The 22,086-nt window shown below is 41.1% G+C and overlaps 1 protein-coding gene across 1 annotated transcript in view; it reads right to left on the minus strand.

Annotated features, from left to right (window-relative positions):
• The window catches only part of TBC1D22A (TBC1 domain family member 22A), a 116,933-nt gene extending 108,970 nt beyond the window's left edge, over positions 1–7,963 (minus strand). The window contains 2 exon segments of the mRNA XM_032220955.1: positions 13–69; positions 7,594–7,963. Coding sequence (XP_032076846.1) covers positions 13–69; positions 7,594–7,655 — 119 coding nt within the window. The 5' untranslated portion in view covers positions 7,656–7,963.
• Positions 7,964–22,086: the final 14,123 nt, after the last annotated feature.

Genomic DNA, 22,086 nt, shown 5'->3' on the forward strand with positions numbered 1-22,086 from the left:
AAAAAAACTTACTTTCCATGTAACAGTGGATCAAAAGGAGGATGCTGAGCGCCATATACATGTTGAATACTAAAAAGGAAAATAAGAGAAATAACATTCAATTCAATTACAGCAAATCTCTAATACTTGGAAGTAAGTCTACAAAATGTGAATGTGGCATATTCAATAATAACTTTCTATAGCAGGTTTCATAATACAGAGTTCATAATTATACCAATTACAGCATACATGAAAGGATCCTAACAACTTTCAAAATCTGGAGATGCTTATAGGTCATTACTGGAGCTTTACATCGTCAACTCCAAGATGACAAAAAAACCAAAGAGTTGGAAACATGATACAACTGCTTCCTTCCTTGCAGATGGGCATTCTGAGCCTGACTATTATGTGTGCAAAAATCAGGGCAATCACTAGATGGCAACAGAGGACTCAGGCATCCAATATCCCTGTGTTGTTATTGTATCTAATGAACAGATTTTTTTTTATTCCAGATCTGGTAGCCCTAAATACTCAAAGGAGGAGGAGGAGGGGGGGGGGGAGGAGGAAAACAACTACTTGGCTATCTCACCTTCCATGGAAGGCCTTATCACCATCCCGTTCTGAATGGAGGAACAAAATCTACTGGCAAAATTTTTAACTTGGTTAAAAATATGATCCAAAAAAGATACACACTGATTTGTATAACTAATACCTACACTACACAATACTAATACACACAACAATATTAGGTTGTTGTGTGTATTAGTATTAGGCCAATATTAGGCTGACCACAATCTTTGGAAACCCTTAAACATCTGGTTGTATTACTGATCATGGGAGTCAGAAGGTTAGTCCGAGCCCATGAAATGTCATTCTTTAGTATCAGTCTTATGTTATTTGCAGTAACATAAGAGGTGTGTGTAGACGTAATTTTCTACTCTATCACTCATTTTCTAAAGTTATTTGTTTCCTAAAATAGTATGATAAAAATCCTCCCTCCCCCTAGTTTATTCTTGAAGAAGAATTAAGAATGAACAGTATTTAAAGCAGGTGTAGCGAGCTCATTGCTTATAGGCCATGTATGGTCCTGGACAAATACTAAATTTACTACTATGCAAGGTTTGAAATAAAGACTTTCTAATATATTTAGCAAACCTTTGTACTCCATCTAGCTCATGGTTCCCAAAGTGGGTGGTACCTCCACCTGGGGGGCGGTGTGATGACTTAGGGGGTGCTAAGAGGCAAGGGGGGCGGCAAAGGGACGGTAAGGGGACAACCCGAAGGGGACATTCTCCCAGCGGCGTCTCAGGCAACTTTCTCTCTTGCCGCGCAAGGAAGGAAGCCAAATTTGTTTATTTAATCTCCCGCTCCAGCTTCCCCTGCCCTACTACATTAAGATCTCTGCGCTTCCCATTTCTGCTGGAAGCACGCAGGCCATGTGAACGAGCAGGCGCGCGAGGCCCTTCGATGATCTGAGGGAAGCCGGGAGGTGCCAAACTGCACCCAGCCGTCCTCACTCCCTCGCCGTTAAGGGTGGGAGCGCATGAGATGTCGCTGGGAGATTGTCCCCTTCAGATTGCTGAGACAGCAAATTTCAAGGGGAAATGCAGCTGCTGGAATCGGTGCCCCTGCAACTTAATGCTCTCCAAGAAGCCTGCATTACCGGGAGCAGCAGAAGAGCAGCAGCGGGCACCACTGCCACCCGTGGTGTCCAGCATCCTCCTCAAGAGCCCCGAGTTGCAGTTGTTTGCATGTCTCTCCCGAGCTTCTCTCGGGAGATGAAATGGCAGGTACCCCACTGGCAGATCCTCTGGGTGAAAGGCGAGTGAAGAGTGCAGTGATGGGAGAGGCTGGCTGTCCCCAGCTCTCGAGGAGGAAGGAGGCAGTGATGAGGCCCTCCAAGAGCTGCAGGTGGCAGGGAAAATGAGGCTTCGTTGCAGTTTCCCAGCTGGCAAAACAGAAATTTTCGCCAACTGGAAGGTATGTGTGTGAGAGAGAGAGAGTCGGGGTGAGTGAGTGAGAGAGAGGGGTGGGGAGAGAATAAAAGGAAGGAAGAGGGAGAGAAAGAGAAAAGAGAGACAAAGAGAGAAAGAGAGAGAGAAAGAAAGAGAAAGAAGGACAGAGAAAGTAAGTGGGGGAGACAGAGACAAGAAAGAAAGAAGGAACAAAGGAAGGAAGGAAGGAAGGAAGGAAGGAAGGAAGGAAGGGAAAGGAAGAGAGACACACACAAGAAAGAAAGAATGGACGGAAGGAAGAAAAAGAAAGGAAAGAAAGAAAGAGGGAAAGAGAGATATAAGAAGGAAGGAAGGAAGGAAGGAAGGAAGGAAGGAAGGAAGGAAGGAAGGAAGGAAGGGAAAGGAAGAGAGACACACACAAGAAAGAAAGAATGGACGGAAGGAAGAAAAAGAAAGGAAAGAAAGAAAGAGGGAAAGAGAGATATAAGAAGGAAGGAAGGAAGAAAGGAAGGAAGGAAGGAAGGAAGGAAGGAAGGAAGGAAGGAAAGAAAGAAAGAAAGAAAGAAAGAAAGAAAGAAAGAAAGAAAGAAAGAAGAAAGAACTTATCACAATTGAGTCCAAAATTTTGGTTGCTAAACAAGAGCATTGTTAAATAAGTTTCACCACATTTTACAAGTTGGACACTCCCACCCGATCACATGACCACCAAGCCATGCTTACAAAATAGGCCACACATACAGAATAGGGTCTAAAAAAATTTGAAACCCACCACTGGTATATGTGTATGTTTGTGAGGGAGACAAAAAATAATTAAGGTCATTGATCTAAAGTTGAAAAACTTTAGATAAAAGACAAAAATGTTTATTATCCATTTTGGGTTTCTTACAAGAACATCTTTTTGTGTAAGTTTATGATATCTTAATGACATCTGTTGCAGTTTTGTGCTTTGTGTTAATACCTTACTGAGATTACTTCTTTCAATATCTACACAGGAATTACCATCTACTAAGAAGTAGTTACTAAATTTTACTGAGTTTACTAAGTTAATAGTTACTAAGGTTCAGATTTTGAAAACCTGGTATCACTGGCTCATGTTCAACAATTTTGTTGAATTAACATTAACTAAACAGGTTTTTAAATTGGATTTTGAATAAATGTGCAATTAATTGTTACAGTTTTGAATTTTACTGTTCGTATCTTCCTTCCATCCTGCAAACCGCCCAGTCACATGACTCCCCAGCCATGCCCACCAAGCCCGCCCACAGAACCGATAGTAAAAAAAAATTGAATTCCACCACTGGGGAGGCACTGAGGATCAGTTTGTAGAACCAAGGGGGCAGCGGACTGAAAAAGTTTGGGAACCACTGATCTAGCTGCTTCCATAAGCACTAATAAATTATGTTATTCGGAATGCAAAATATGATTATTACTGAAAAAATAAAACTCAGCAAGGAAATTTGATTCACAGAAACAATCCTGATTCACCCTCACTTTAAAATGCAATAACTGAATACTGCAATTGAAATGTAATATACTTTACAAGAAAGGATATACTATACTCCTTCATGGAATACTTTTTTATTTTTTTAAATTTTATAATCATGTTATTTCACTGAAAATTGCATACAAACTACATCTTTTTAAAACTAAATGTCAGAAATAGTTAACAAAATTTTTATTTATATTATACCAAAGTAGGCAAAAGAGGTTTGATGAACCTCATATTTATTAAAATGCTTTTAGGCACAACAAAGTTGCTGAAGTTATTCTGACAGATGTTATCATCATTTAATGGAGGAGATTCAACTACTCTGGAATGTATCATACTAAGAAAAAGTTTATTGTCCACATCCATCCCAAGCTTTCATCTCAATTTGCCATGATAAAATTTAGAAATATCATATTCTACCTGATGTAACATTCTTTCTATACAAAATAAAGAACTATGTGAAGCAAATCATCCAGATTCAGAGTAATCCAATGATCTGTTGTTCTTCCAAATTTACGATATTTCCAGCAAAGCTTATTCCTCTCAAATATTAACTAGTTATTATGAAAAATATACTTTACTGAAATCTCTTCCTATCAAAGATTTAACAGCTAGCATGTTTTTCTGAGAGCAGTTGGCTATATATTGCAAACTACTATGACAAGTCTGAATATGTATGTATTAGATTATATTATATTGCGATATACGAATAATTATGAAATACTTGCATACATATTAATTTCTTAACAACAGACTATGTTTCCAGGTTTGAGAAGTGTAAGACTTAAATTTATACAATCACTACCAGTGATTTGAAGAAGCACTTTGATGGGCTTAATATTTTTTTAAAAAATATTTTAATTACTACCATTAAAATAAACTCTCTAATTTATAATTTTAGTTCTATAGATAGGCAGTTTTTGCTCTCAGAACTTTACATATAGTAGCCTGTTTTGATGAAGTGTGACAATGTTCCTTAATAAATGTATTTACAATATAATAAGCTGCAATTGCTTAACTATATTTATATCTTCCACTGTATGTAAAGCTTGGTATACATTTAATATTTTGCCTCGCAAATAAATTTTTAATGGCTCCTTCCTCAAACCTAAGAAATTTAAGTTGTATCCTAGCTAAATTTCCTTCTTGATTTTCCAGGATAACACCTTTTTCTGTTGTCAACACCTTCTGTTGCCTGTAGATGAAGAGCAATTTGGTGCCTAGGACTCTTGACTAAAGTATTTTCTAGTCAAATAACCTTTAGAATCCTTTTAATGCTCAGTTTCATCACTATCTTACATCAATGCTTACCACATTTCATCAGTTAATACTGGCCTCTAGACCTTTTTCCAATAAGACTGGATCAAATTCAAAAGTTTGCTGTTATCTAACTGTGCTTCTTTCATCATTCCTTATTTGTGATTTTCTAAAAAGTCTGTCATTTTCCATTTCTCTGAAATGGAGAAATTTATTTTTTTTAAAAAAATCTGACCTTTCATGTTTCTAGAGGACTTTCTCACATTGAAGACAAATTTGTTCTTAGCAATTTGAACTATGCTTAAATATTGATTTTCAAATTTTAGTATGAAGTCTTCCACAGTAATTAAGAAAGCCAAGCAGTCCGGACAAAACTATGCCTCCTACATTCCAAATCCAGCCTGAACTCTTTCTGTGAGAAAATAGTAATTAATAACAAAAGGTTCTGATTATTGTTTTTCCATCATAGATAAAGATGTAAGGGTATGATGTTTCACCTTAACAGAAAAGTTACAGGGGTAACATTCAACAAACTATGTAACTTTTCAACCCCAAAATCCTACATGTTATCCAAAGTTATCTAATTTATTCCTGCTTGTCTGGTTTTTTTTTGCCTTAGCTTCATTACTAAGCAAGACAGTTTTTAAGTGAACTTTGCCCCATTTACAAGTTTTTTGCTAGAGTTATAAAGTCACTGAATCACTGAAACTGTTAATAGACTAGAAAAATAGAAATAACAGAAGTATAAATATTGAAATAATAAAACATTTTGTCCAGGATGTGATGGGTCTGTAGATATTTTCTCAGCCCTCTTTCTGGCTCATGCCACATGCAGGTCCTCAATGGAAAGCAGGGTAGTTGCAATTTTTTTCTGCAACCATCCTGCCTTTCATTTTCTGCAACTATCCATTGACATCTGTACCTGTCCTGTTTGGTTGCTATGCCAAACCAGACAGTTATAGAGGTACAAATGACAGACTCAATAATTCCTTTGTAAAACTGTATCGGCAGATTCTTGGACAATCCTGATGAACTTTGTTGTGCCTTTTTAATGATGGTTCTAATGTTAGATGTCCCTTTCAAGTCCTGGGAGATTATAGAAACTTACAGGTCTCTACTGTTATAACACAATTAAGTAATTGTGGCTTCCCGTTGAGTCTGCTTGTCAGGAGGTCATAAAAGGTATCACTTTTCCAGAACACTGCAACTGTCATAAACACATGCCAGTTGCAGGGAATTTTGAATTTTGAATACGTGACCAGGAGGATGCTGCAGCGGTTGTGTGAAAAAGTTGTAAGTCACATTTCAATGCTGTTGTAACTTTGAACAGTCAATAAACAAATGGATGTAAGTGGAGGACTAATTTGTATACAATATTGTTGCCAACTAAACTTAAAGAGCCAGTTTTCTCTCTGAGATATTTATAAACCGGATTTTCCCACCCTAAAACAGATTTTTCCCTTCCCTTCCCTTCCCTTCCCTTCCCATAAAAAGGAAGGCCAGTCACAGAAATGCAAAATATACTTATGCCCTCTCCGATTAAAATCCAAAGTACTCCATTCTGAGGCTCCAGAAAATAGAAAATAAAAAGCTTCCCCCAGCCTCAGAATTCAGGGACATTTTCCAGCATCCAATAAGGACATTTCACTTTATTCTCCATTCCTGTTTTTATATTATCAGTTCTACCATGAGAAGAACACAAAAGTGGCCAAACACATATCTAATTTCTTGGCAATACTTTCAGAAAATTTATCAGCAAAAAACGATAACAGCTCCCAGCGTAGACACCAAGAGATGCCTGAATGGCTGTGTTAAACCTTATTTAACTGATTGATTCAAAGGCAATGACTCAGCCCCCAAGAAGATCATTACAAAGTCTCACCTCTGGCTAGTTACTGCTTCTACCACCCTGCCAAGTCCTCGTTTCTCACGGGGAAACATTGGCAAGTCAGGAAGCTCAAACTGCCCAAGGAGCTGTTGATTCAATTCTACAGAGGAATTATTGAATCTGTCATCTGCACCTCTGTAACTGTCTAGTTTGGTCTGCAACCCAACAATCAGACACAGACTTCAGAGGATAATTAGAACTGCAGAAAAAACAATTGCTACCAACCTGCCTTCCACTGAAGATCTGTACACTACACGAGTCAAAAAGAGGGGTGTGAAAATATTTAAAGACCCCTCGCATCCTGGACATAAATTGTTTCAACTCCTACCTCCAAAACGACACTATAGAGTACTGCACACCAAGACAACTAGACACAAGAACAGTTTTTTTCCCCCGAATGCCATCACTCTGCTAAACAAATAATTCCCTCAACACTGTCAAACTATTTACTAAGGCTGCATTACTATTACTATTAATCTTCTCATCGTTCCTATCATCCATCTCCTCCCACTTATGACTGCAGGACTGTAACTTTGTTGCTTGTATCCTTACTATTTATATTGTTTCCTGACTGCTTATTTATATGCTATGACTATCATTAAGTGACCTTATGATTCTTGACGAATGTATCTTGTCTTTTTACGTACACTGAGAGCATCTGCACCAAAGAGAAATTCCTTGTGTGTCCAATCACACTTGGCCAATAAAGAATTCTATTCTATTCAAAGTAGTTTGGAGAAGCTCAACACCACTGTAGGGGCAGGGCCGAAGAACAATCGCCTCCGCCCTCGCCCTCAAGCCCCGGCTTCTGTCAAACCTCTCTCACCCCCACCCCAAAATCCATTTCCACCGCTTCATATCCTGCGGAACCGAACGCCTCACGAAACCGAGTAGACGCGACACCGTCGTGCCTCTGCTCAAAATGAAAACGCCCACGTACTTTTCACCCCGGGCAGAAGCCCGTAGAGCCCGGCCACCTTACACGCTCCGCTTACTTTTCACCCTGCAACTTTTCGCCTGCTTACCTGCCCGGCACCCGAGACGCGTTCCGCTTCCAAAACTGCTTCTTCCCCGCGTCGCTGGCCATCTTCCCGTCACCTCATAGCCCTTCTTCTCCGCAGCTGGAGCGGCGAAAGGGCACGAGATCCGATGCCGGATCTCGACCGGCGGGTCGCGACCTCTTTTCCAATCAAGGCCAAAAGGTTCGGGGCTCACTTCATCCCGGCCCCTTCCCCTTTCCTCAGAGACCTGCGCGCTGCCATCTTGCTACCCCAGAGCAACCCCTCTCCCTATTGGCTCCGGGCATCAGCTGTCCCTTTCGCCCTATCACAAGTGAACATACTTCCGTGTGGGTTCGAGGCAGTCCAATTAACATCAGCGAATCCTATTGAAGGAGAGTTGGGATGTCAATCCAGGGGAGTCGTTCCTGGGAGGCTTCGGGCAGAAGGGAAGCTTTTCTTGATCGCCGATTGGCTGTTTTAGTATTCTTTCCCCGCCCCCTTGTAGAGCGCTTGGCAGAAGTACTGGCTTGGCAGAAGAACAAGCACAACAGCAACAACAATAAGAAGTGTCATCGCCGTCCGGTAATTAGTGGTATCGTAAACTGGCCTGACCTCAAAACGTTAAACACAGAAGGCTGTATTTAAATAGGGTTGATCTCACATCGCCTTGATGCATGAAATTTCTGAGCCTGGGCTGCATAAAAATCTTTATTTTGTGCATATCAATAGTCACAGCAACTTAAGAACTGTGATCATTTTGATCCTGTCAATAAAATCTACGAGGTAGTAAAAGAATACCTAAAGGCTAGCATTGCTAACTACTTAGCATTGCTAATTACTGCCAATCTGCCTTCCATTGGAGACCTGTACACTGCACGAGTTAAAAAGAGGGCCATGAAAATATTTACACACCCCTCACATCCTGGACATAAATTGTTTCAACTTCTAGCCTCAAATGATGCTATAGGACACTGCACACCAGAACAACTAGACACAAGAACAGTTTTTTTCCTGAATGTCATCAAATAATTCCTTCAACACTATTTACTAAGACTGCATTACTATTACTATTAATCTTCTCGTTGTTCCCATCATCCACCTCCTCTTATGACTGCATGACTGTAACTTTGTTGCTTGTATCCTTACGATTTATATTGATATTGATTGTTTCCTGATTGCTTATTTGTACCCTATGACTATCATTAAGTGTTGTACCTTAGGATTCTTGACAAATGTATCTTGTCTTTTTAATGTACACTGAGAGCATATACACCAAAGAGAAATTCCTTGTGTGTCCAATCACACTTGGCCAATAAAGAAGTCTAGTCTAGTCTAGTCTACCTAATCTAATCTGATGCAATAATATTAAAACACCATGATGCTTATACATAGGCTCATAATACTAAAATGAGACTGTTAACCAACAGGTGGAAATAGAGTAGAAAATGCAAGAGTATAGTATTTCTTAAAGTATGGTCCTAAGCACTCTGAGAGTCTCCCCCACCCCCCAATATCTTTTTTGGCTCCTCCAAACAAAGGCAGCTTGCGTAGAAGAATGATAAAATCTTAAAAACCCATTGAGCCATCATGAGAAATGGTGGCTGATCAGGTAGTCCTTCACTTACAACCATCCTTTTAGCAGCCATTTGAAATTACAATGGCACTCAAAAATGTGACAAAAGTCCTAGCACTTAAGACTATCATGGCATCCCCATTATCATGTGATCATTATACAGGCAATTGACATACAATATTTAGGACAGTTATAATACCAGGGTCATGCAATTGCCATTTGCAACTGCAGAACATTATCACCCACTCCTCCTAGAAGAATGAAATATTCTAGGAAATATTAAAAAGGCAGAATATTTCCCCAAAAAGAGAAAGATAAATCTTAAGGGACACAGAAATTCAGCCCCAGCAATTACTTTGGTGCCATCTTATCTACAAGACAAAAAACCTTCCGCTCCAGGGTGACAGGATTAGCCCTCACTCAAGTTCCAAACCAGGACAAAGCCATTAAGCCATAATAGGAATTGATCAAATCCTTTTTATTATATCACCCAGCAAGATTCAACCAAGCCTGGAACTCAAGATAACCTACAAAGTTATCTTTGGATGGCTCCATGGGAGACTGACAACCAATCAGAATACATTTCTTTCACAGAAGCAAGTTCAAAGCGTATAAATATCACACACACACACACACACACACACATGCTCGATTGCCCAGGACCTCAAACCATATGGTCCTGTCTACCATTAAACCAACTTTCCAAACAGCTTCCATGTTTCCAGTGTCTTTCTCAAAACTTGGAACTGAACCCAGATGGACATTTCTTCCAACACAACTTTCCCAATTGGCTTCTGACAAGCAAAATCAGTGAGGGAAGGCAGATTTGCTTAAAGACCACATCTTCCCTTAAGAACTTCAGTGATTACTTAACATCTCTGACAAAGTAATAAATTTGGCCGTGACTCACTTAGCAATGAAAATTCTGGGCCCAATTGTAGTCAAGAACGACCTGTCATACATGCGTCAAATTTAATTTTCATTATAAATTGTTTATAAATATAAGCCAACAAAAGAACCTTTGGAATCAACCATATTTTTTAAAAGTAGGAAAGGCTCTTGAGAGAAGAAGTTTAAGAAACACTGGAATAGTATAATGCAACCTTATTAAAATTTCACTCCAATTTAAAATAAGGATGTACAAATACAGGAAAATATCATTTTAAAAATTCTATTGGGTTATGATCAGAGATAAGATACAATTAAATAAGACACCATAAAATGTAAAATGTACAATTAACATTCTTGGTTCATTTGGGTAAACTGTTAGTAGGGTCCCAAAGTAGCTGCGCAAAACTTTGTAACTACGTGCGAAGCACGCTGGTTTGTACTGGTTTGTAGTCAATCATTCATAGATGTCCTGACACTGGGTCAAGGCTGTGTAAAGAGCAGAGTGACACTGTATCAATAGATAGATTTTTTTTTATGATCGATGACTAGTCCATAAAACCCACTTCATGAACTAATATTAATAGATTAAATAGGTATATCAGTCAAACTTCTACACATCTTGCATATAATTTGACAAAGTTTGGCCACACTTAAACAGAATCCATTTGTGTCGGAAAATAAAACTGATTAAAATGATAGGGAATTTGATTAGATTCAGGGTTAGTAGCTCACAGCAGGTATCAGCATAAAATGCATCATAGAATAAGATATATCTGATTATTTCAATTACTCCCTCTCTGCATGGACATAGTCCAGATTCAAAATTCTCTCAACTGAAATGTATTGGTTTGTATCAGAGAGGATAGGTTCAGCATGCAGTTCATCAAGTCTCCCTGGATAATTCTTTTTTATAGGTGTAACATCCTCCTGAACACATTGATACACAGAGCACAATTGTTCAGTTTTCATGGCAACAGTATAGAGACTTTGCTGCTGCCTTCTTCCAGGATGTTTTGTTTTTACTTCTCACTCTTCAGCTCGCCGATTACCTGATGGTCTCCAGTGCAAATTAGAGCTGACCCAGCTTAGCTTTCTGAACATAGACAAGTAATTCAGTGGTCATTGATGGTCAGTGAGAAAAATTATTTGCATGTTTTATATTGCACTAAATCAGGGGTCCTCAAACTACGCCACCTGGGATGGATACGTGCAATGAATGCTTGTGTTGCTGCAGAGAGTATCCCCCTTTGGGTCTTTTTGTGCGGGTTGGAGGGGGGCAGAAATTCCGACTTGAGGTCTGCTTCAGCCTCCTGGTGCAAGGCTTTGGGCGAAGGCTAGAGTGCCGCTAGTGGTGAAGAGCCGGAGGACCTCGTTCCAGTGGGACTGCATCATGGCCTGGAACTGACTGACCATCTCAGCCCACTGAGCCTCCAGGCACCAATACTTGGCCTTGCACTCCTGCAGGTCTTTCCTCTGCTTGGAAAGTCTATGCTCGTAGTCCTCGGTGAGGTGCTTCTGCTGAGCCTCCTTCTTGGTCAGATCCAATTTGAACTGAGCCAGCTGTTTTGCTAACTCTTTCTCATGGTGGCTGCTTAGCTCCAGCAACTGCTTCCTGTTGGAGCCCTAAGGAGCCCGGGCGGGGAAGCAAGGAGTGGCTAATAGAGGCTCGCAAGGCGCCCCCTGACGTGAGTGACATCAAGTTGCCCATGCCCATCCAGTCACATGACCACCTTGCCACGCACACCCAGCCAGTCATTAGGCAGATCATATTAGTGGTCCGCGGGATTTAAATTTGTGAATTTAGTGGTCCCTGAGGTCCGAAAGGTTGGTAACCCCTGAGCTATTTTAATCTTTGTACAAAAAATGTTAACACGAAGAATTATAAAGAAAAAGCAGGAATTTTTTATTCTTTGCTCTTCCAGCTGGCTTTCACAAAAGAGAAAAGGCAGATTGATTTTCCTTACACACACACACACACACGCACGCACACACACACAGACACACCTTGTCTGAATTTCACTGGGAAAAAAATAGAACTTTGTCCTGTAGGAAGTTATCACCCAGCCCTCTCCCAGAAAAATGAAATATCCTAGAAAATATTGAAAAGGCAGAATATTTCTCTGGATGTGAAAAGAAAGAAACATGTTTTAAAAGACAGAATAACTGCTTGAAGCTTTCTGCCCATGCCCACTTTGTCAATGGGTCATTAAGAAGGCCAAGCTAGTCCACTTTACATAATAAAGACTTCTCCATTTCAGCTGGGGAAAATTAAAGCATGATAATATTGGCCCCAACTCACCACATGGCATCTGAGAACTCAACCAAACTGGATTCAAAACACAGCCGAGAGAGTTGCCCCTGCATGGCCCCATGGGAGTTTGACAACCAATCAGAATACATTTCTTACACAGGAACAGGAAACAGAGAGGTGAGACTGAACAGGTTATAAAAAGCCTAGCAAGCCCCCTCCCTCACCCCTTCTCTTCTTCTCCACCAACATTGAAGCATGTGATCACCTTTTCTATTCAGGACTCAAGCCATGTGGTCCTGTCCACAATAAACCATCTTTCCAAGCAGTCTCCATGTCTCCAGTGTCTTTTTCCCCATTTGGAGCCAAAACCAGAAAGACATTTCTTTCATCAGTCCTAAGCAGAGCCCTACTGTACAATGTTTACTTCGGATCCATCTAAAGTCACTGACAAATCAGAAATCACATATTTGGCACTGCAACAGCACAAGAGCATGACCTGAAAAAGGATACTCAAAGGAGGACAGAAATCAAGGTGGGACAATTAAGTAGTCAGAAACTGATATATTCTAGTCCTAATAATAGTTGCCAAATGCATCTAGCACATGCAGGGATACTTGATAGCAACTGATCACTGATATGCCTACCAGTTTTTCATGGTGTAGCCGTTGGAGTTATTAGACAGGGATGGTTAAGCCTTTAATTCAAGGTCTGTCATAAGGAGAATAGTGAATCCTCCTCATAGGACTCGTCACTGGGAGAGGACAAGTAAATATCTGGTTGGAGGCAACCTTAAAATTTCATTTTAAAAATCTGATTTGCACATCATAAAAAAAAACCCATCTCGGATGCAGTTATTTGGAGGAACCACTATGATACAAAAATTTATCCAAGTTATATGTCTCTCAATGGATTCTACCTGAAACTAACATCAAAAAGCATCACACCTGTCAAGGGCTGTAACAATCACAGATCTAATCCAGAGGTGGTATTCAGCAGGTTCTGATCAGTTCTGGAGAACCAGTAGCAGAAATGTTGAGTAATTCAGAGAACTGGTAAATAAATACCACCTCTGACTGCCCCCGCCCCCATCTATTCTCTGCCTCCAGAGCCCCAGCTGATTGGGAGGGAATGGAGATTTTACAGTATCTTTCCCCTGGAGTGGGGTGGGAATGGAGATTTTACAGTATCCTTCCCCTAGAGTGGGGAGGGAATGAGGATTTTACAGTAACCTTCCTCTGGAGTGGGGAGGGAATGGAGATTTTACAGTATCCTTCCCCTGGAGTGGCGAGAGAATGGAGATTTTACAGTATCCTTCCCCTGTCACGCCCACCAAGCTATGCCCACGAAGCCATGCCATGCCCACCAAGCCATGCCCATAGAACCGGTAGTAAAATTTTTGGAATCCCACTACTGATCTAATCATTTCTGCCTCCACTATGACACAAAAATCTGGATCTAAGGTGCACATCATTTTTCACAGGATTCATCTGAACCTACTGATAAATCTACACGGAATTAGCTGTAACAGAGACGAATCTTCTAGCGGGCAGTTTGTGAGCCACCTGCCATTTTGAACTTCACCAGGGACAGAATTTTGAGAAATGGAAAATGCAACTTTTTGTGATACCCTGAACACCGTAGTTCTGTACTATTGTCTACTGCCAAAAACCTACTGAGTTATTTGTTTATATCAGGGAATCACCACATAGTGTTTGCCAGAAGTGCTCAATTTGACATTTGCGCTTTGATACATTTCTAAACAGTCAGGGACAATATATCTGAATTTTTTATCTTACTCTTCTGTCCCTCAGACCAGATGTTCAGTTATTCTCACTGTATAAACTAAGCATGTTGTTTACTGATCCTTCATGTTAGAAGATTTGCATAGATTATACATGAGAAGAATTGCCTCTAGTAACTGAAGCTGGCACCTAAGTCCGTGTGAGTGACAAGGTTATGAAAAAATTGTTGCAGAGTCTTATACATAAATTGAAATTTAATTCAGGGAGTGTCACTGTAAAAAAAAGAAAAGAAAAAGGAAACTGAACCATATTTGACAATCCACAGAAATGATAAAAAAATAATGCATAAAATATTCATTTGGTTTACACAAGTTTGATCAAATACAGCATTTATGGTATCATGGATATAAGCAGGCTGTCATTTTATACTATTAACATGCAAACTCTAAGGTGGTTGGATTATGTTGTTCTCCTGTTGGAGTTCTCTAATCATAAGTCATAACGTATTACCTAAAAGAACAAATTTATTCGGAATAGTTGGCAGGCATGATTTAGACAGAGAGGCACGGTGGTATTTCCCTTCTCTGTACAAAATACATTTTGATTTTCCCACACCTTGCATTTGTTAAATTGCCTAAGAACATTCCAACTTTGCTTCAAAGCCACATGAAACTGTAATATAAAATCAGGATCTTTTGTCTGAATAAACCTGTAAGTCCTTGTTTAGGCTCATATGCCTTGATGGATTTATGAGTTAGGGTCCACAATTTTGATTGGTCTTTCAGATCAATCTTTGATTGGAGAGGGATATATTTAGGAACATTTAAAAAGTGCAGCTTCCCCAATAATTTTATAGAAACACCCTGATAAAATTATGTTTAATACATATGTAGAAGTCAGGGCTCTACTCTAAAATTCCAGTTGTTTTCCTGTCACTGACACTTCCCCATTCTCCTTGAATATCTTTTCCAGTAAGGAAAGAGTGATCAGGCTACGATTCAGTATACCTTCGCTGGGTCTGAATTTCACCCTAAAATATAAAAGACATCCATTAATATTAAGTTATTCACAATAATGCAGTATTTTTCAAGGACAGATATACTAATATACTGGTATATTATAATTATTTACTGTTTTTGCAACAAATATAAGAGTTTAAAACAATTAGTCCCTTTTTAAACAATACAGCCCAATACAAAATGATTGCATCTACCTCTGTTCGTCTTTTGGCTGTATTGTTTAAATGTAAGAGTCTTTAGACTGGATATTTTGTAATGATTTGTGACTCTGGAGGTTTTTTGTGCTCTCTGAGCTTTGTTGTTTTCTTGCAGACGTTTCATTACCAAACTAGGTAACATCATCAATGCATCATCAGAGAGAACAAGGACTTTATTGTCAAATTCCACTTGTGCCTGATAAATTATACCAGCAGTACGTTGAATACTTGGGAGAGTTCAGGTGTTTATGGATAAATATTACTATTATTTTTGTTACGTACGAATGTATGTTGTTAAATTAACATGTTTTCACATGCTCACCGGGGATTGGTTGCCCAAACCCCGGGAAGTTTAAACTACTCTCATTGACTGGCTGGGCTGTCGAAGCTCCTTAATTTACATTTTTCACATGCTCACTGGGGATTGGTTGCCCAAACCCCAAGAAGTTTAAACTACTCTCATTGACTGGCTGGGCTGTCAAAGCTCCTTAATTTACATGTTTTCACATGCTCACTGGGGATTGGTTGCCCAAACCCCAAGAAGTTTAATCTACTCTCATTGACTGGCTGGGCTGTCGAAGCTCCTTAATTTACATGTTTTCACATGCTCACTGGGGATTGGTTGCCCAAACCCCGGGAAGTTTAAACTACTCTCATTGACTGGCTGGGCAGTCGAAGCTCCTTAATTTACATGTTTTCACATGCTCACTGGGGATTGGTTGCCCAAACCCCGGGAAGTTTAAACTACTCTCATTGACTGGCTGGGCTGTCGAAGCTCCTTAATTTACATGTTTTCACATGCTCACTGGGGATTGGTTGCCCAAACCCCAAGAAGTTTAAACTACTGTCATTGGCCAGCTGGGCTGCCGAAGTTCCTTAAACGGCGAACTCCAGCAGCCCAGCCGGCAGAGCAAAGTCACACTTGCAATAAAAAGTGCTGAAACTCACTCGCGGCCTCTCGCCTGCTGCTTCTCGCTGACCTAACAATTTTTTCAAAGGTCAAACTGCCAACTCCACGCAGACTCAGAACAGCTTAGAAGGTTTAAAATGCCTAGTTTAAATCTGCTAAGCTGCTCTTTCATTATGCCGGAATGAAAGATAATTCTACAACATGATTGACTTGCAGGGCATGGAATAAGTTCACATGGTGCAATAGGACTGGGTGTTTGTGAGTAGGATTCACTGGGCTAGGGGGTTTTCTGTCATTCACTCTGAGTTGTATTGTGTTGTGGGGGAGCACGAAGGTGATATGATATGGTAGAAAGTTAGCACCCACCCCTGTCCTACAAGAATGAAATATTTTGAGAAATATTAAAAGGCAGAATATTATATTTCCCTGGATAATAAAAAAAGAAACATGTTTTAAAGACAGAGAACAGCTCCCTGCTCCCAGCAGATATTTGGTGCCCATTAGATAAAGACTAGACCACTTTATCTACAAAACGAAAGACCTTCAGCTCCAGGGTAATAGTATTAAGACATGACCCTCCAGGACATTATAGGATTATCTAGCAGCAGGGCTCACTGCATTACAAAATGACCTGGGGACACTACTGTAGAAGTTAGCACCCACCCCTCTCTTAGAACAGTGTTTCCCAAACTTGGCAACTTGAAGATGTCTGGACTTCAACTCCCAGAATTCCCCAGCCAGCGAATGCAAGCAAGTTTGGGAAACACTGTCTTAGAAGAATGAAATATCCTAGGAAATATGGAAAAGGCAGAATATTATATTTTCCTGGAAAAGAAATGGAGAAACAGACTCACTCTTAACAGCTCCCACTTTTCTTAATGGGCATTAAAATGCCTGAGGCAGCCTATTCTACATAACAAAGAGCTCCCCCTTTCAGATCCAGGGTGATGATAGTATTAGCCCTTTACCCAACTCACCACATGGCATCTGGGAACTCAACCAAACTTGGACTCAAAACACAACCTAGAGAGTTGCCCCTGCATGGCCCCATTGACAACCAATCAGAATACATTTCTTACACAGGAACAGGAAACAGAGAGGTGGGGCCAAACAGAGTATAAAAAACCCCAGTAAGCCCCTTCTTTGCTCTGTCTTCTTCTTCACCCAACATCTGGAAGCATGTGATCACCTTTTCCCCTAGGACCTCAAGCCATGTGGTCCTGTCCACCATTAAACCATCTTTCCAAGCAGCTTCCATGTTTCAGGTGTAATTTTCCCCACTTGCAGCAGAACCCAGAAGGACATTAGTTTCAACATTAAATTAGCCCAAGGTTCAACTAAACTTGATTCAGACAAACATGACTCCCCATGGCCCCATGGAAGTTTGACTACAGCCAATAGAATACATGCTCTTGCCACAGGAACAGGAAGCTCAAAGCCAAGAGAGAGTATAAATAACCCTTACCCTCCACTCCATGTGTTCAGATGCACCAGGACCTCAAACCCATGTGGTCCTGTTCATCATTAAACCATCTTTCCAATCAGCCTCCATGTTTCCAGTGTCTTTCTCCCCACTTGGAATTGAACCAGATGGATATTTCTTCCAACAATCCCTATTTTTATTTTCTGTGAGTGAAAATATAAATAAGCATAGGTAGAACAACCACAGTTCGTGGGAGAGATCCCGTATGCTACCTTTTTTTTTCTTCACATGACAAAACAGTCTGAGAACCCTTCAGACCCTGAACAGCCTTTCAGCTGTACAATATAGAATAATGTCCAAATTGTAGGCAGACAATGGAAAACAAGAAGCAAGTGTTTCCAATCATGCATAGTTAAGTCACAATCGGATTGCGTTCTCGGATTCATTAGTAATCATCGTTTCAAACAATTCAGCAAGTGTTTTAATATACTAGGAAGATGTGAGAGGAGTTTAAAAAGCATTGTCATTGCATAGCCATTTTTTAAAAAACAGTAATCTTGCACTCTAAAAGCTATACAGAAGCTGTTCTGTAATTTAGAGGGTAAAAGTTCCTGGTAAGGGAAGTGAAACAACACTCATAAAATCCTAATTAGGTTTTCTTGCCATGCAATGCGCTAAGAGATTTCTTTTAAAATGGCAGCAAGGCCACTATCTATTTAAAAAGCTTACAAAGGGGCAAAAGTAAGCCTTCTGTTCTACCAAAACATCTAAACCAATGGTGGGATTCAAAAATTTTACTGCCGGTTCTGTGGGCGTGGCTTGGTGAGCGTGGCATGGCTTGGTGGGGGGCAGGGGAAGGTTACTGCAAAATCCCCATTTCCTCACGATAATCTGGGACTCAGGAGGCAGAGAATAGATGGGGGCGGGGCCAGTCAGAGGTGGCATTTACTGGTTCTCCGAACTATTCAAAATTTCCACTACTGGTTCTCCAGAACTGTTCAGAACCTGCTGAATAGCACCTTTGATCTAAACAGATTAAAACTCTCAGAAAAGATCTGCAGGTATCCTGTCAGATATTAAGGAAGAACTGGATTGCTTACCAAGGGGTTTTTATGAAATTAGAGTTACATGAAATTAGGTAAACGGCCATGATCTAATCCGGGTATTATTATTATTGTAAGATATAAAACTGGAAAACAAAATCCTATTCAGTAATATTAAGGCTACGAAATGCAGAAAAACTCAAGAAACCGAAGAACTAAAGGTTAAACTTGCCATACTGTGGGTACTCATCATGGATTCTTTCATTAGTCATTTAACCTAATCAGGCTAATACCTTTTGGGCAGGATTATCCATGTTATTCTTATATGCTGCAATAATGATAAAATCAGAGACATGGTGACTCAGTGGCTAAGGCACTGAGCATGTCAATCAGAAAAGTCAGCAGTTCGGCGGTTCAAATCCCTAGCGGCCCGTAACGGAGTGAGCTTCCGTTACTTATCCCAGTTTCTGCCTGCCAACCTAGCATTTCAAAAGCATGTAAAAATGCAAGTAGGAAAATAGGAACTTTGCTGGGAAGGTAACAGCATTCTGTGCGCCTTCGGTCATGCCGGCCACATGACCATGGAGATGTCTTCTGACCAGGGGTGAGTTTCATCCGGTTCGCGGCGGTCCCCGCAAATCGGTTGGTCGGCGAACCCGGAAGTAAGTAACCTCCGGAAACGGCAAAGGGCCCACCCACCCTCCTGCGTTCCTTACCCGGTTTTGACGCGTTCTGTGCTTCCACGCATGCGCAGGACGCATACAGCGCCTGTGCGATCCTCCAGGAGCAGCTGGAGCATCGCACAGACGCTAGTATGCATGCGTGCACTGCGCACGTGCACGAGGACGCCGCCGGCCCCGTTCCAACCGAACCGGTTGGAACGGGGCGAGAAACCCACCCCTGTTTCTGACAGCGCTGCTCTTCAGCTTTGAAACGGAGATAAGCACCACTCCATAGAGTCGGGAACATGTGCAAGGGGAACCTTTACTAATGATAAAATCAGAAAGAAGACTGGGAGCCATCAAAAAACTTATCTAATGATACTGAAGTGTATCGTCATTGGGAGAACATTAGAACAGGACTACTGATCCACATGGAATCACCACAACTTCATCTACACCGATTCTTGGTCTGAGTGTCATTATTGTTCCTCTCTTCAACAACTATCAACTCCAGCACAAAAGTACTTCTGTTCTGTATTATCTACACTGGCAGTGCAAGCTCTTCATGTTTATTGCTCTGTATCCACAACTAGCAAACTGATCGAGAAGACAGGGTGCAAATTAATCCTGACCTTTTGAACTGACCTTTTAAACTATCCTGATCTAAGCCTTTCTTCTGATTTCAGCAAAGTGTTGCCTTCAGGCAAATGAACCAAGGTGACAGAATGAGTCCATAACAGACACAACACAGCAATTTATCCAGTCGCCTCACTGAAGCTCTTACTGCAGTTGAGTACTTATCTTATTCTCGTCTCTTTAGCTGAAGGAACAGTAGAGAGTAGGAAGGCACCCAAGAAAAACCTCATTGTTCTCAAAAGTGAATTCTTCAGCACATTTCCTTCTTACTTCCAACAGCTGTGAAGATGATTCATTATTGGTGCTTTCACTAAGCATGGGTGCTGGGTTTCCCAACAGGACAATATAAGTTGCCTTCTTTAAGCTTGCTGTCTTTATTACCTCTTCAAGGAAAAATAACATGTGGCTTCCCCAGAGGCCCCAGTTATTACTTCATTATGATATCCTAATGAGAGATATGCCCCTGGAGTCTCCTAGCAAGATCGCAGATAAAACGGAGCAGCTGAGACTGCCAAGCAGCGTTGCAGTCATCTCCACCTGAGATCAAGAGGCTTTATTGATACTGTTGGAAGAAATATCCATCTGGTTCAGTTCCAAGTGGGGAGAAAGACATTGGAAACATGGAGGCTGATTGGAAAGATGGTTTAATGATGAAGCAGAACCAGTGGTGGGTTTCAAAAATTATTGGAACCTATTCTGTGGGTGTGGCCTCCTTTGTGGGAGTGGCTTGCCACCCATGTGAACAGATGGGAGTGGCTTGCTGCCCATGTGACCGGATGGGAGTGGCTTGCCGCCCATGTGACCAGATATGAAATTATGAATTAGTACTTAGGTCGGTCCAAGTAGCTATTCAGAAGTTAGTGGTTAGAAGCAATCGTAAAGCAAGATATGGAATTAAAACCAGAAATATTTTGTTGGCTATTTGAAAGGGAGTATAATATATATTTAATTTTACACATGTTAGCAGCTGCTGGAATTGTGTTTGCACAACAGTGGAAAAACAGAGATATGTAAATGAATAAATATTACAATGTGCAGGAATAAATAAATTGACAATTAAAACCAAGAAGGCTTTGAATACTTTTTCACGTGGGATTGGTTTTAGCAATTGCCAACAAACAGAAACAGAAATTAATAATCCAAAAGTATGAAAGAAAACACCAATTATGTAAGGAAAGGTCCCTAAAATGTGTAAGGAAATATTACTAGATCATTATTAATGCGTAGATAACTGCGGGACATTACACACCCACCAGTGGTGGGTTTCAAAAAATTTTGGAACCTCTTCTGTAGGTGTGGCCTGCTTTCCAGGTCCACTGGTGGAACCTCTTCTAACTGGTTCGGTAGGTTTGAAGAACCAGTTCTACCGAATAGGTGCAAACTGGTAGGAACCCACCTCTGAGCAGAACCATATGTGATTCTGGGCAGCTGGCCTCATGGGGTTGAGAGAGAGGGGGGTATTTATACCCTCTCTTGGTCTTTGCACTTGAACTTACAGTTCCTATGCAAGAACGTGTATTCTGTTGCCTGTTGTAGGGGTCACAGCCAGACTTGTTTGAAGTTTGCTGGGTGATACAATGTCCCCAGTGATTGTGCCACGTGGTGAACTCTGCTGCTAGATGAGTTAATCCAGGGGTGGGCTGCTAGGGGATTGCACAGGTTCAGGCAATCCTATAGCTAGAATTATGCCCAGTTCAGTGAAGCCCCAAATGCCACCCCTGGCTGGCCACACCCAGCCCACCCCTCCCGGGAGTCTCCATGTGGCCCGTTCGTTATGCCAGGTAAGTGCAGGGCCTGAGCGGAGGCTCAGGGAAGAGGGAAATGGGCCTCCTGGAAGTTCCAGAAGTCCAGAAATGGGCCTGTTTCCAGCCTCTGGAAAGCTTGGGGGCCTCCAGAGCCCGAGGGAAGCAGTTTTCGCCCTTCCTGGGGGTCAAGGAAAGCCTCCCGAAGCCTGGGGAGGGCGAAAAATGCCCCCTTTTGCTGTGGTGCATGAGGCCGACCAGGACATGCCTACCATGGGCACGCCTACCAACGGGGCAGCGAACCCATTGCTGCAATTTTTGAAGCCCACCCCTGGGTTAATCCTATTATGTCCCTGAGGGTCATGTCTTAATCCCGTCATCCTGGAGCTGGAGATCTTTTGTCTTGTAGAGAAGCTGGTCCAGTGTTT

Source organism: Thamnophis elegans, chromosome 7, assembly GCF_009769535.1.
Source record: "Thamnophis elegans isolate rThaEle1 chromosome 7, rThaEle1.pri, whole genome shotgun sequence".
Classification (NCBI taxonomy): domain Eukaryota; kingdom Metazoa; phylum Chordata; class Lepidosauria; order Squamata; family Colubridae; genus Thamnophis; species Thamnophis elegans.